We start from the raw sequence: 15,854 nt of genomic DNA, 5'->3' as shown, positions 1-15,854 counted from the left end.
ACTCAAACCAGAGGGTTTATATTACTGAGATCATCTATCAGGCTTAAATACCATGTAATGTAATGTTATGGTAGTGTGCTTGCACTTCTGTTTAAAGAAGACATTGTTTATATTATAAACATACATTTAAAAGTCTAGGATAACCCATGAGACAACTTCAGAGTGGGCTATCTCAATAGTATTCACATACTGTGTTTACATGAGAGTACTACTCTCATGTACTAACACTATGCATGTGACTGAGGATGTGGCTTGCAGTGTGGCGATGTAGCTAGCCTACAACTCCTAACAGATTTAGAACTTGACGTTAGGGTGTGGAGTCTCTTCAGTGGTTGCTTATGCTAAGTGGGAGGCCATCTTGAAATGAACAGGGCTCCATCAAGTTATGGGTGCAGATGGAGTTACACTCAGAGACACAGATGATGCCTGACACTCAAAACTATGAGCTTTCAAAATATCAGAGCAAAGGAAAACAAAGCACATGGGTTGTAGAAGTATGATAGAATGATATAAATGTATAGAAACATGTTGCTGAAGTCTGCAAAATATCAACTAAGAATGGCTAAAGAACAGCAGGAGGTTTTCAAGTGTCCTTACCATGTTTCCTTTAGAACCCTGTGGGCCATCAACACCAGCAACACCCTATAGACACACAAGATGCATGGTTAGGGTCTAGGCTATAATCATGTGGTGAAGTCCATTATAGTTGATGTATGCAGATGTGGCTAAAATAGAATCAAAAAGTACTCACGGGTTGCCCAGGTGGTCCTGGTGGACCTCTTGGTCCAAGAAGACCTCGTGGGCCCTAAATGAAAGTGGAATTAATTAGGAGTCCAAGTTCAAATCAACACAAACAACAACACAAAAACTTAAAGTCATTAGTCAAATAACAATGGTGTCTGTTGCACCATATTGGATTTTGAGAATTAGACAACACTGCCATCTAGTGGAAGTCTGACCACATCACAACAAAGTTCTTTAGCCGATACTTTGAGAGAACTGATACTTACGGCCTCGCCAGCCAACCCTCTTGGCCCAATTTCTCCATCCTCTCCCTGAAGATGAAAAAATAAAAAACACATCAGTCTTTTGAACTGCAAACACTGAGGAGACCAGAAGTCTGGAAATTACTTTGTTTTTGTCTTTGTTTGTTTTTTTCGGACAAACTCACCCTCTGTCCATCCTCTCCAGGAGCTCCGGGAGGTCCAGGAGGTCCAAACTCTCCCTGTCAGAGAAAGAAGCATAAAAATCAAAAAACAAGAGAGAGAGAGAGAGAGAGAGAGAGAGAGAGAGAGAGAGAGAGATGCTGAGGTTAAACAGGGCAGATTAATAGATGAGTATTATTATCATTGGTGGTCTGCTTATAATCTCTATTTATACGTAACTGGTGTTCCTGTCCTGTAATTACCAACATGGGATCAGGAGGCCCACCATGGAGAGTCTGCAAATGACCTGTCTGTGATCTAGTTCTCACTTCCTGTCTTTCGTTCTCTCTCTCTCTCTCTCTCTCTCTCTCTCTCTCTCTCTCTATCTCTCCCTGGTGTGCTGTGTTATTTTTTGGGGGGCATATGATGGTTCACTGAAGTGGTTTTAAAAGACAAAACTCTCTCTGTCTCCCTTTATCTCTCTTCCTCTCTATCTGTGTCTTTGCCACTCACTTGCACACACACACACGTTACCTTTCACAAACACACACAAACACACACACACACACCTTTGCTCTATCTCTTTCCCTCCCTGCACATTTGGTCACAGGTTTTAGCTATTCCCAACAGATCGATAATGATGTCCGTCCTAGCACCCAACACAACAGACACAGAGTAGTTTCTGCAATGAGCTATTGACCACCAGGCCTTGATTAACAGCAACTCCTCAGAAGTCACTAAACCTTTAAGAGGTCATCAATATAATGAAGGACCTTTGGAGTTGGCATAGAAACAAGGGGTTAGTAGCAGAAGGCCTATACAGACTGACAGCCTTTACACTAACCTCAGTACAAACATGTCAGTTGTGTGTTTAGTTTGTGTTTAGTAATGAACTCCTCACAAACATAATTTAAACAGAATTCCATTTCCTTTCTAATGAAATCGTTTGGGGCTTAATCTGTTCAATTAATTCCAGACCTAATTCCCTAATTTCACTCAACGAACTGTGGGGATTATCTCATACCAAGGGTCAGTGAGTTCATAAGTGGGGAAAAGAGAGCGAGAGAGCGAGAGAGAGAGAGATAGAGAGATAGATTGATAGATAGAGAGAGAGAGAGACCTAGAGAAAGAGAGAGAGTCAGAGGGAGAGAGAGAGAAAGAAAAGAAGAAAGGCAGAAAGAGCTGAAGCAGGAGAGGAGCCATCATACTTTCAGAATCCGATGCCAGTTCAAAATCTAATCACTCTCACATTTTGTTTTAGGCAGATTCGGCCAAAAGTGTTTGGAGCATTAGCCCATAAAAGCCTTGTTCTCGCTCACTCACTCCCTGAGCCATAATACTCCATTGTTTGCTGAAGCAGCTCTGAAAGCCCTTTTAATAGACCCTTTTTATGTCTTACAGTCATTTCTCAGCAATGCCATCACAATGGACAGCAAAGCTCGCTGTTTTGACAACATACAGCATGGTGCAACTTTACAGAAGCCCCAATGTTGATTTGGTTATGACCCTATGACGCGGACAACGAATACCTGAGATCTAAATCTCATTAAAGCATTATTAAGAGAAAGAGACAGAGCAAAGAGGGAGGTATAGATAGAGAGAAACAGAGGAGAGAGAGATAGAGTTTTTTTAGAGAGGGAGAGTTGGATAAAAGAGTTTAACAGAGAAAGAAGGGGAAAGACAGAGAATGAGGGAGGGGGAGAGAAAAGGGGGGGATTGATGTCAAGATGAAAAGAGCTGGAAAACCTGCATTATCTTTTCTCATTATTATCTCTCTTCCTCTCTGTGCCTCTCTGTTTCCCAGCGGCTACGCTAAATGCCTGGTTCTGTCCAAGAGTTTGTGATCACTTACGAGCACTTCCCACGTCCAAACGTCCAACTGCACTGAATTCAAAGTGAGCACCTGCCCTCTCCTCCCTCCAATCTCACCAGGTCTCTGTCTCAGAGTCTGGCCAGTGGACGCTATCTGTCTATCAGTGCAGCTGTGCGGTTTGGAAGCGGTCAGTCTTCTTCACTCACCCTGTGTCCCTTCTCTCCTGGAAGGCCGGGTAGTCCATCAAAGCCACGGTCACCCTGCAGGAGAGACACAAAAAAACAACGACGGTTACTCAAGCCAGTCCGTTGTAATCACACACTTATACCGCATACTTATACTGTGTAATGCAGGATGATGATGTGTGGCTTTTTCAGGAGAGACACCAAGTGATGGTAAGAGAGGCCAGTTTGGTGCAGCCAGATACTTATTATATGTGTACGTGCATTACATTAAAATGATGTGATGTGGGATGATTTCAAATGGCATGTAGAGGTCTAGAAAAGGAAGGGAAAAAAAACAGGAGTTTCTTTGTAGTTGTTCCCAGTGGGTGTTGGGCCTCTCACCTTGGAACCTGACTCTCCGGGCATTCCTCTGGCACCATCGGCTCCAGCACGACCCTAAAACAGACAAACAAAAGCTTGAGTCCACACTCCTGCAGAACCAACCGCAACCCAAAACACCGGAGAGAGGGTCAATGTGTAGTCAGCATTGTCCTGAAATGTTTCTGTTCTATGGTTGCAGCTCCGAAGAGACGGGGACATGGTCATTTTGTAAAACATTATTTCTGTCCATTTCATGCATCATGGTTCTGTTTCAGATGTCTCCCTCCCTTCTAGTGAAATGTAAGCAAATAAGATGTAATGCCTGAAACAAAAATGCAAAGGAATATTCTTTTGGAAAATTCCATAAAATGTCATATTTGTCAGGCTTTGAGAATTACAGAATTATTGTAAGCTTAAAATAATGTTTTTACAAACTGCTTATTTAAGAACCCAACAATTAAACAGCTAGGAGTCAGCTGATCATAAGGAGGGGTTGGATTAGGAACATCTAAAATCTGTGCTTGATTTGTCCTTCGTAGACACTTGGCAGACATCTATGACTACTCACATCCACCTTTCAGAAACTTCTGGGATGACAAAGCCCACTGATTGGTTGCAAATGGTGGAGAATAGGATACTGGCATTTGTCCCTGGCCATTCAAGCACTGATAGCTTTCTGGAGTCATTTGAAGGATTTTGTCTGATTCTGGAGTTCTAACACAGAGAGTGGACTTTGTTGTTGTTGTCTTTTCTGACTCAAACCACTGCTGTTACATTTGCATGCCTCGGAGCTGCTTTCTGTTTTGAGCCTACTCCATCATCTCAGTCCAAGTGGATGAGCTTACCTCCATCCCTTTGGAATCACACACACACACACACGCACACACACACACACACACACACACACACACACACACACACACACACACACACACACATACACACACACACACACACACACACACAGACTCCCACACACACACACACACACACGCACACACATACACACATATAAACGCTCTCACACATACATACACACACACACACACACACACATACACACTCACACACACATGCATACACATACACATACACATACACATACACATACACATACACATACACGCTCACACTCACACTCACACTCACACACTCACACACACACACACACACACACACACACATACACACTCACACACACATGCATACACATACACATACACATACACATACACATACACATACACATACACATACACATACACATACACATACACGCTCACACTCACACTCACACTCACACTCACACACTCACACACACACACACACACACACACACACACACACACACACACACACACACTCTGAGGTGCAGCAGAGACCACTCACCCTTTTGCCAGGTTTCCCCATAGGACCACTGGTGCCTTGGATACCACGCGGACCCTGTGTGTGTACAGAGAGACAGACAGACAGATGAGACACTGTTCACGGGGCAGAAGAGAAGTCCTGCACATGCTCGCATTGTGTGCTAGAGGGTGCTGTGGAGTCTCTTACTTGAGGGCCTGGGTCTCCAGACTCTCCTTTAAGTCCAGAAGCTCCAGGAAGGCCCTGAGAGGGAAGGAGAGATAAAGGAAAATCACCGTTAAGTCACGATCTCAGAGAGAGCAGGAGTAACATTCGGACAATCACGTGTGATGCATCGAAGCAGACAGCAGATGGCGATGTTAAACAGCTGCTAAACTATGGGAAGAGGAGAAATAAAAGGGGGAAAAAAGAAAAGAAAGAGTAGGCAAGAAAGTGGGAGAAGGGAGGGTGAGAAAGACAGGAAGAGAGAGCAAAAGAGAAGGGGAGAGAAAGAGAGAGAGAGAGAGAGAGAGAGAGAGAGAGAGAGAGAGAGAGAGAGAGAGAGAGAGAGAGAGAGAGAGAGAGAAGGTGGTGAGACTTGACTTGCAACTATGCACTCAGTAAATGATGCATTCAAAGCCAGATAACTTAATTGAGTGTTTGGCTGAAAGGGCATTTAAGTTTAAAATTGTACCATGGAATGGCGGGGTTTAAAAAAAGCCAGCCGAATGATGTGAAGTGTCTAATCCATGTGCCCTTTGAATTATACTTAAAGGGACTAGCAGCTAGTTATTTAGCAATTACTGACATGCATCTCCAATGCACAAATGGTACGAATTAGACATACTGAGGCAGGAGAATGCCTAGTTTGTACTTTATCCCTTCCATAAAGAACACTTAGGGTAGTTAAATGCACACAAAAATGCACCCCTAGCAGGCAAAGAGCTGCTACAGTTACATTCTTAACTGCACTTATCTTCTTCAGATTTTCTTTCATCCATAGATCTATATTTTAGTCCAGAGGGCTCATTTTAAGGCATTTTCCTCCTTGTTACTCGGGTGCATGATCATAAAATGTACAATTTGCAGGAAAATCCTTGCTGCTCTGCCTGTAGTGGGATTGCTTCCAGTTAAATAGACAATCGTGTGTCGACAAGCCCCAGACAGCAGAAGAAAAAAAAGCCAGCTGACAGAGAATGACTGAGAACTTTTCTCTTGGCAGCTCAAGGGGCAGATAGATCAGGCAGATAGGGTAGTCATTACGCCTGGCCTGGCCTGGCTGCCTTGACTTCTAGGAAATGCTTCAAGTGAGAAATCACGTCAATCTATACTTTCAAATATCACAAGAATGCTACAGAGAACAGAGGAACAGAGAGAGAGAGAGAGAGAGAGAGAGAGAGAGAGAGAGAGAGCAGAGAGAGTGAGAGAAGAATAAAGGAGATTTAATGACTAAAGGAGAGAAGGCCCAGCTGACTGGCCAGACTGTTGCTAAGGCTGGCATCCTCGCTGGGTCTGACTCAGCAGCAGCAGCGCTGCGGCTCCTCAGATTAGGCCGTCTGACGCGCGCGCGTCTCATAGAGCACCGTGGAGATCCAGGTGCGTCGCGAGCAGCACACACACCGTATTTCTCCTGAAGGAATGTTAATGAGCTGTGCCTCGCAGAAGCAGCAGCATGTGTGTGTGTGTGTGTGTGTGTGTGTGTGTGTGTGTGTGTGCGTGCGTGCGTGCGTGCGTGCGTGCGTGCGTGCGTGCGTGTGTGTGTGTGTGTGTGAAGGGGGGTGGGGATATTTTCACCAGACCTGTGTGTTGTTTTTCTAGTAGCTGGGGTTGAGAGGACTTACCACAGGGCCGGAGCGTCCAGTAAGACCCATGGGACCTGGGGGACCTCTCATGGCGAGCTGTGGAAGGTCATCACACACACACACATATAGACATCCATTAAGATGACACGGAATGCTGGACATAAATGCTGGTGATAATTCTGGAATGCCTTTACACCACATACTGTTTGGTTTGACTCTACATCTGCCTTGGCTTTGGTGCTAGTTCTTTTCAACCATGTAACACAACAGGAGTGTCTTAATATGTCTCTTTGTTTACATGTTTTTAACCCAGTGTGTTAGAATGTACCACATACCACATCACCATGATGTGTTTATCCACTAGAATAGTTAACTTTAATTATTTTATGATATCAGTGCCTACACAATAGTTAATTAAACTGATCTTGCTCTTCATTGTTCTATTAATGATAGTGTCTGGTGACTTTGAGCTCACTGACTTGACTTTGAGTTCAATGAGCTCACTCAGCTCAATGAGCACTTGAAGTGGAAATAATGCTGTCATCCGAAACTGCTCTTGTTTAAACGGTGATATTAGTAGCTTTACTATGTCGTCAGCTTGGACTTCCTTGTAGCCTGCTATGCTGCAGTAGGTCTGGCTTTGCTATGGTCAAGTGACCTGGCTGCTCGTGAAACCTGATGACACGTGGTCAGTGCCCACACCCCTCCACTCAAGGTTGAGCCCCAGAGCCTCCCTCTACACCTGTTGGGCTGGCCCACCCGCAGGCTAAAGGACATCACTTTGGTATTTTTAACAGTCTTGCCGCATCTGTCTAAACAGGCTGCACTCTACACTTTTCCCAGGCCTGTCTCTGACCCACTCATTTGAGCACAAAATAAATAATTAAAAAAAGAACATAAATAGGCAAGGCCAAACTACCTGAAAACTAAACCATCAGACCCACCTATCCACACTTTTTTAAAAAGACTGTTAAAAGTAGCCCTGACACACACACACACACACCACCACCCGAGGGTGGAGCGGTGGAGGTCTTGTTTGGGCGTGAGTTTTTTCCAGGCCACTGCCCTGCTCACTCACCCGAGCCTGGGAGAGGATGGCCTGAGCCTGGGCCTCCTGGGCAGACACCACTGGGCCCTTCTGGGCATCGCCTCCAAAGCGGAACTAAAGACAAGCACACGAGAAGGGGTTAGGTCCTGTGGAGTCGATGTGGCAATTTGGTGACAATGTCTTTACACTGGCACAAAACTAAAGCCTTCTGCATAGTTTGTATTAGGACAGATTTATTAAGGAAAATTTCATTATAGTGATAAAAAATCCTTTAGTAGAGTAACTCAGTGCTAATGGGGTTCAAATCCATTTGGAATAGTCATTAACTCATTTCATGGTAATTTCCTAAGTATTATTAACATAATTAAACTGCACATTTGGACCAAATCCTGCCTGAGCTGTGAAGTCACTTTTGCACTCACATAAACACAGTGTATTAACAGCAGAAATCCATGTCAGAACTGTGAGTCTTCACATATGAGACGTAGCTGATGTCTAAACGAGATCTGTCTAAACTGAGTATTAACTATTGTTGTATCTCCTAGAAATAGCGGAATGCTCGTAGGTCACGCTCTTACTGGCAGCATCAGCATGGTACCAGGGGGTCCTGCCATACCGTCAGCACCTGGGAGACCAGCACGTCCAGAGGGACCCTGGGAGAGGGAGAGAGGGAGAGAGAGAGGGAGGGAGAGAGAGAGAGAGAGAAACATAGACACATTAATAAGTTCTTTTAGACAGGACCCAGGCAAGTAATTGGAATTCCCATGAAACAGTACATAAAATACATGGGTTGACCTGAAATAGAAAGAGAGAGAGAGAGAGAGAGAGAGAGAGAGAGAAAGAGAGAGAGAGAGTGATGAATGGAGCATTGGAAAAACTCCCATCACCCAGACTTAAACCCACAGCTTTGGGTCAGTGGGCCTCTCTCCCCATTTCCATGTTGGAGACATAGAGCCCACGCTTCAGACATGTAATTACATTTCCATAGCACTCTCTCTTATGAGACGACGAGTGCCCATCTGTTTTTCTAGTCTGCTTCACGTGAGCCGTTTCCTCCCTGTGTGAAACACCAAGGGGCTCTCCAGCCCTGGTCCTGCTGTTTCTTAAACCCTGGGCAGTTTGTTATGATCGGGGACACAGAGAGGAAATGGATTCTGCACATGGGCACCTGAAGAACTCTTTAATATTCTCCGATGTCTTCCCAACGGGCAGGGGCGGACTTAAAACCGCCAGACTCTGGATCCGCCAACCTTGAGGATGACTGTGGGATGATGCAACTCATCACTGCTGGGAATCATTGTGGGATTGTGTGAGGTCGGGTCAGTTGGTCAGAGCCACCAGGAAGCACTGATGCATCAGATGGGCCTTTGTGTGTTGCACTGAAGGGCAGGCGAGGGCTGGGAGGATGAGAAGGACAGTGTTCCATGGAAATATACTTACTCACCCCACTCACTCTCTCACACACTCACTTACTTACACACACACACACACACACACACACACACACACAAACACACACACACACTCACACGCTCACTTACACACTTACACACACACAGACACACACACACTTACACACACTTACACACACACACACACACACACACACACACACACACACACACACACACACACACACACACACTCACTCTCACACACTCATCCATTCACTGGCTCACACTCTCGCTATCCCTCACTCTTGCTATTAGTCTCGCACTTCTGTGCATTCCATCACTCCATCCATTTTTTTCCCTCCTTCGTCGGCAAAACCAAGAATGTCTTTTTTCAGCGTGTGACTGTGGGGTGTGTTGACTGTTCGCATCATTTGCATGCTGCACACACCCTAAACAGAACGATATCCAAACAGGGCGCTACACTGCGCCCTCGTCCAAAACTAACATCAACCTAACACACACACACACACACACACACACACACACACACACACACACACACACACACACACACACACACACACACATACACACACACACACACACACACACAAACACAAACACACACTCACACACACACACACACACACACACTCTCTCTCTCTCTGATCTCAATGTTTTTCAGTGATGCTGAGCAATCGATTGTGCACACTCCAAGGGAAACACACAATCAGTATTATCCCTGGGCCACATTCATGTGCTCACTGACTGCTGACTCTAATTGTGCACTAATGGTGTATGTCAACCTGGAACAGTGTGTGTTGACACACATCTGGAGAAATCACAAGCATTTCTGATCAAACTTTGCGAGCGTGATAGAACCTCTGCAGCTCTCTGTGGGGCTTGGGTGTCGAGAAATTCAGCTCTGATTCAAATCTGGCTGGCTTTGGCCGTTTCTCTCATGCCTCTTTCAAAAGTCTGTTGTCTCGGTTGAATGTCTTCCATGTGCTTCCCCGAGTCAGGTCGTGCCGGGAGTCAGATGCCGGAGACACCGCAGAGACAGGCGCAGTGCCATTAGGGACACATGTTTGACAGAGCCCAAAGACAGATGATCACAACACGTCCATGCACGCTTTGTGTTTGTGGAGAGCTGCCTGTGTCTCCGCTTGGTTAGGTGTGATTAGATTACATGAGAGCAGCACATGGCCTGCCACAGGACCAAATCAAATAGTAAATGAGGACCGGGTGTCGGCTGCAGCGGTTTCTTACTGTGGTGTTTGGGAGCTGGGTGAAAAGGCTGCTATCTAGCCATTCTAGCACACATTGTTTAGGAAAACAAACGCTTATAATGCAATTCTGTGTGAGCGACCGGATGATATCCATCTCTCTCTCTCTCACACACACACACACACACACACACACACACACATGCACACAATTGCTGCTTTTCCTGTTTCTAAACTAATGTGGGAAAGTTTAGCTCCTTCACTGAAGTGTTCAACTTCTATTCAAGATGCATTAAAAAAAAGAAACATTCAAATCCAACTGTGTTTTCACAGTGCAGTTCACAGTGTAGTTCATGCAACACCTCTCCAATGTAGCTTTCACTTCCTCTTGCAGTGGAGGGATACTGCACAGTACATACTGCTCTGTCTATGGGAAGTGTTTTTTATTCCCTCACCACCAGAGCAATTCTACACATCCCCGAGGCCTGGACCAATAAAGACCCCTCTCCACTCTCCACTCGCCCACTTTGCTGCGATTGTAAAATGGCAGAGGAAACCATTTGAACAACATTAAGGTTCCATCCAGAGGAAGCCATGATTGCACTAATGAAAACAACGTTTTCTAGCAGCAGAAAGTAAAGTGGAGCCCCCCCCCCCTTTTCTCTCTCCACACACACACACACACACACACACACACACATACACATAAACACAGAGACACACATACCCCCCCCCCCCCCCCCCCCCCCACACACACACACACACTCATATCCCAGGGCAATTCTTTCATCCGCTCCTCTGTTGCTCTCCTTTGCTCTTGATGCAGCTGGATGCTGTCTTCCTTTATGACATCCCTGGCGTTTCCTAATGAGAAAGCTTTGTGCAGTCTTCTTAGCGGAACCATAAACAACAGCAAGGCCCATTGTTCCTTTGTCCTCTCCTCAACTGTACCTCAACCACGCTTCCAGCCATTACTAATTAGGATTTGCATAATGCAAAGAGAGGTGGGTGGGGGTGGGGGTGGGGTGGTTAACCTTTTTCCATTCCTGTGTGGTCTTGCAGAAAGATGGAAGAAATGGAGGGGATCGAGGACACTTGGGAGTTGGAACAATGAACTTTTTTTGTGGACTTGTGGACTTGAAGACGATGAATCAAGGCAATGATGTCAATGTGCCCTGATTCTATTTCAGATTGACACATTTTTGAAGTGTACATAAAAGCCAGAATCTTTCCAGAAAACTACAGAGGCTTTACTCCCAGCATTTCACAGGCTCCATGTCGCGTTCAGGTCAGGAACGGCTGAATGAGGGGGTACCCAGGGGAAATTCCACATCATACGCGTTCAACAACCTCCCAGCCAGAATCACTGCTTCAGACGCACCATGACAGAAGTCGTCTGGAGGGGGCCGAGGTGCTTTCTTCTGCTCTTCCCTCCCCCGTTCCTCTACTTTGCCTCCCCTCCGACTCCTCTCTCTCTCTCTCTCTCGCTCTGTCTGTCTCAGTGGAGGTCAGAGGTCATGTTTCTCTGTAGGAGCCATGTGCTCAGGAACAGGAATAGACACTCACCCTGTCACCAGGATCTCCAGATGGGCCGGGAGGACCTTGCAGACCCGATGGGCCGGGGAGACCCTAAAGATGACAGAGACGCACTGTGAGCAATCACACCGCAGACACTCTAAACATTCCTGTGGCTCGAGGCACAGCTACATTACACACATACTATATCTTGCTTCGCTTATGCTACATGACAAATGTTATATTTGTTAGAAGACATTTCTAGAAAAATTCTACTTACAGATGGGCCGGGAGGTCCAGGGGGTCCCTCAATGAGCATTCCCTGTGATTGATAGAGAAGGTGTGATTAGCAAAAACAAGAAACAGTACTAGAGTACAGTACTACAACATAATACTAATTATAACTACTGTATAATGGCTTTGTCTAAGTATATCTCTTTCAGGACTATATCTAAACAGATCTGGGTAAATAGCATACCGCCTGAGTATGTGTGGCTATTTCTGAAGTCATTAAATGCTCCTTTCCCTTCCTTTCCCATTCTGGTGGCTATGAGGTTTCTGAGGTAACACTTGGTAACACTTACGGGCTCGATGACTGCAGGCTCTCCCTTCTCTCCCTTCTGTCCCAGGTAGCCGGCTTCACCATCAACCTAGAGACAAGAGCGGGTGGAGGATAAGCCTCAACCCAGTTCACCTTCAACTCAGTCCATGAAAAGGTAACAAATCTACCAATAGGATGCACTGCTAATCAATATTATTGATGATCTACGTTTGTGTAAGAAGATGACATGATGCAGTGGCCAAACAAACTTGCCAATTTTGTTTTTCCTTTTCATTACAATATGTTCATTACTGAATGAAGGGGCATTGATATTACAGAAACCAATCAGCTTGGGATCATGGTATTTTTCTGTCAAAATGAGGTCATACATCATATTCTTACACATGCTGTGATACCTTAACGAAAAAAGAGTTACACAAACACAACTACTTCAGAATTCTCTACAACAGAAAAACAGTCAAAGGGAAAGTTGGAAGGATTCCACATGCTGTTCATGTTAGTCTCAATACAAGGTGCAATACCCACACATGCTTCAGATGGACAGCGATGCCAATGCTGTGACAGCAAGGCTGTATTGTCCTCAGAGAAGGGGAACAAGTCAATGTAAACAAACACAATGTGCACTGGAGAGAAGAGAGGGAGAGAAAACGACAGGAACGATACCATTCTGCTGCATCAAGGAATAGAGCCTGGCCACTGGGTGTTGTCAGTGGGTATGGGGTATGGTTTAAACAAACTCTCTATCAGCTCTAGGCTAGCGAGCACTAAATCAGTTTTGTGTGAAAGACATAACAGTTGTGCTTGTTGTAAAAGTTTCAGTGATCGCTGGCTTGCTGTCCTTCTGGGAGACTAACAAATCTATGTGGGGATGTGAATTACTGCTATGGACTCGGTGTTTATTTCCCTTGAGTGACACAGGGGGATGACATTTCTCATGTCAACGTACGTATACAGCATGAGGTTCTGCCTGTGGTCCGTAAGAGTAGAGCTGGAAATGTTCCATAAGCAATAAGGGTTGTGCGCATTTCACACTAAAATGACAATTGTGTGTGTGTGTGTGCTTGTGAATGGTTTGGGTCAATGTGTCTACAGTCAATATGTGTACATGTGTGTAAATATTTGTGTGTCAGTGTGTGTGTGTGTGTGTGTTTGTGTGTGTGTATGCACACACATACACACACACACACATTCTCATAGCCATCTCAGCAAGACCTTAAGGGTTGCCAGAGTAAGCACACAGACACTGGCCTAAGACAACAAGACCTTAGGCCTTAAACACACACACACACACACACACACACACACACACCGCATCTGACTGTCTGATTTCCTGTCCCATATCCATCTCTTTACACAAGAAAGAAATCACAACAGACATTGGACAGGAAGAGACTAAACATACATCTCTCTCTCTCTCTCTCTCTCTCTCTCTCCCGCTCTCTCTCTCTCTCTCTCTCTCTCTCTCTCTCTCTCTCTCTCTCCTTATCAGCGTTAGCCAAAAACTTGAGAGGATTCACTCCACATCTCCTGTGCTAATCTGAACTGCCTGACATGTATCCTTGGTGTAGTGTGGGGAGTCCTGTGGTCTGGCCTGGACATAAGTGACCAGTGACTGGTCTGATCGGTGCGAGTTAAAGAGGGGCTAAATGATGTGGGGCAGAGGGTAAAAGGCCGCGGCTGACCAGACAGCTGGGGCCTGAGCGATGAGGTAGCGGCTGTACCCCCGGGCACTCCATCCTGATAGGCCCCTGACAGGAAGCTTTTTTCCAAAGGGGCTAAAGAGAGTCATCAAGGGGTGGGGGGTGCAGGGTCATATTTTGAAGGAGGGGGGACCTTATGGGATATGTTAATGACGTCTACCTCCCTGTGTGTGTGTGTGTGTGTGTGTGTGTGTGTGTGTGTGTGTCTGTGTGTGTGTGTGTGTGTGTGAGTGTGTGTGTGTGCAATGCTTGGGAGAAACAAACAAGAGACACTGGGAAAAGGAAAAAAAAGAAATGAGGAAGAAATGAAAATAAATGACCCATAGAGAAACAATGGAAACGTCAGCACATGCTGTGACAGAAAAACACAGAAGAAATGAGAAATAAATCAAAGAGAGAAAGAGCGAGAGAAAGTGTGTGTGCGTGTGTGTGTGTGTCTGTGTGTGTGTGTGTGTGAGAGAGTCAGAGAGAGAGATATATTGAGAGAAGAGATCCAGAAGACAGACATATGAAGAGTACAGACAGACACTATATGAAGTGAAAGTAAAGTGGAGGTCAGAAAAGTTAGACCGTGTTTCAGGATCTGGACTGGCGGGAAGGTGACTCCATGACAGGCTCCAAGGACACACACACACACAAACGCAAACTCACATGTGAAAATGACACTCCATGCCAAGCCGTGACTTACGGGTGGACCACATACCCAGTGTGCAGGTTAGACATTCGGTTCTGACACGGAATAGAGAAGCTACAAAGCGGACGAGACACACAGCCTCCACCACCACCCACCCCCCATCCCCGCAACACCCACCGCACGACCCCACACCACTCGTACCCCTTCTCATGCAGCCACACTGGTTCGGAGTGGCGGGTTGCGGCCAAAGTGGGAGGAGGGGGTGTGTGCCATACTTACGCTGGCCTCCGAGACGTCCGTTTCGGCCGGCTTGCCCTGCCCGAACTCATCGTCATATGCCATGGCGGTCGGGGCGGGCCCCGCCGTACCCAGATCATCGTACGCCCCGTAGTCATAGTGACTCCCGCCAAGCTCATTTACGTCATACTCCTTAAGGTCATACTCCTTAAAGTCATACGCGTTTCCTTCGGAGGCCACCGCCGCTGTGTCCTCGGGCTGCACCGCTTCCGTGGCAACGGTAGGCTCGGGAGCGGCTTCGGCCGTTTCAGGGACATAGTCATCAACAATTTCCTCTTCCACAGCCTCACATTACCCAAGCAAATGCAGCGAAGGAGGGGATGGGGTTGGAGGGAACATGGATGTTAGTCAAGCAGTTATCGGCACAGACTAGTGTATTCATACCCTACATCTCAGCAGGTCAACATGAATTCAGCATGATAAACAGTTAAAATCTGAGTGGCAACATGGTAACACCTCATACTGGTCCCTTTTAATGATATGGGTAATGAATTCAGTAGCCTGCATTATCAAACAGAACAGTAGCTACAGTACAATAGCATTTGCTCTCACTTTAAATCATTCATAATTTCAATGGGCTGTGTTTTCAGTCCATCAGTCAAAGTTGACTCTTACTGAGGGTAGCAAAATATTATGAATGTAAGTTGATAGAGAAATGCTATTGAGCTCTGTTATGAGTGAATATGCTGAATATGTTTAGCCTACATCAATTTCTGCATGTCAACATATTAACAGTTAGAGCTAAAGATATAGGGATATCTAAGCCTTTTGACTAAACTGCACTTACAGACATTAAATTTGATCACTTTCATCTGTTACTTCAGAGAGA

General features: G+C 45.7%; 1 protein-coding gene across 2 annotated transcripts in view; it reads right to left on the bottom strand.

Moving 5' to 3' along the window:
* The window catches only part of col11a1a (collagen, type XI, alpha 1a), an 84,657-nt gene that overhangs the window by 42,869 nt on the left and 25,934 nt on the right, over positions 1–15,854 (bottom strand). For both annotated transcript variants that reach the window (XM_076290191.1, XM_076290192.1), the window contains 14 exons: positions 12,417–12,482; positions 12,113–12,154; positions 11,884–11,946; positions 8,276–8,350; positions 7,728–7,811; positions 6,689–6,745; positions 5,058–5,111; positions 4,893–4,946; positions 3,525–3,578; positions 3,165–3,218; positions 1,172–1,225; positions 1,011–1,055; positions 752–805; positions 598–642 (listed from right to left, as the gene is read on the bottom strand). In XM_076290191.1, coding sequence (XP_076146306.1) covers positions 598–642; positions 752–805; positions 1,011–1,055; positions 1,172–1,225; positions 3,165–3,218; positions 3,525–3,578; positions 4,893–4,946; positions 5,058–5,111; positions 6,689–6,745; positions 7,728–7,811; positions 8,276–8,350; positions 11,884–11,946; positions 12,113–12,154; positions 12,417–12,482 — 801 coding nt within the window. The remainder of the gene's footprint in view (positions 1–597; positions 643–751; positions 806–1,010; positions 1,056–1,171; positions 1,226–3,164; positions 3,219–3,524; positions 3,579–4,892; positions 4,947–5,057; positions 5,112–6,688; positions 6,746–7,727; positions 7,812–8,275; positions 8,351–11,883; positions 11,947–12,112; positions 12,155–12,416; positions 12,483–15,854) is intronic.

The sequence above is a fragment of the Alosa pseudoharengus genome, unplaced genomic scaffold, assembly GCF_046254945.1.
Source record: "Alosa pseudoharengus isolate Yale_2024_CS ecotype anadromous, Long Island Sound unplaced genomic scaffold, YU_APseudo_1.1 YU_APseudo_1.1_scf_18, whole genome shotgun sequence".
In the NCBI taxonomy this organism is placed as follows: domain Eukaryota; kingdom Metazoa; phylum Chordata; class Actinopteri; order Clupeiformes; family Clupeidae; genus Alosa; species Alosa pseudoharengus.
Note: the sequence above shows the minus strand (reverse complement) of the source record. Positions and strands in the feature narration are given on the sequence as shown.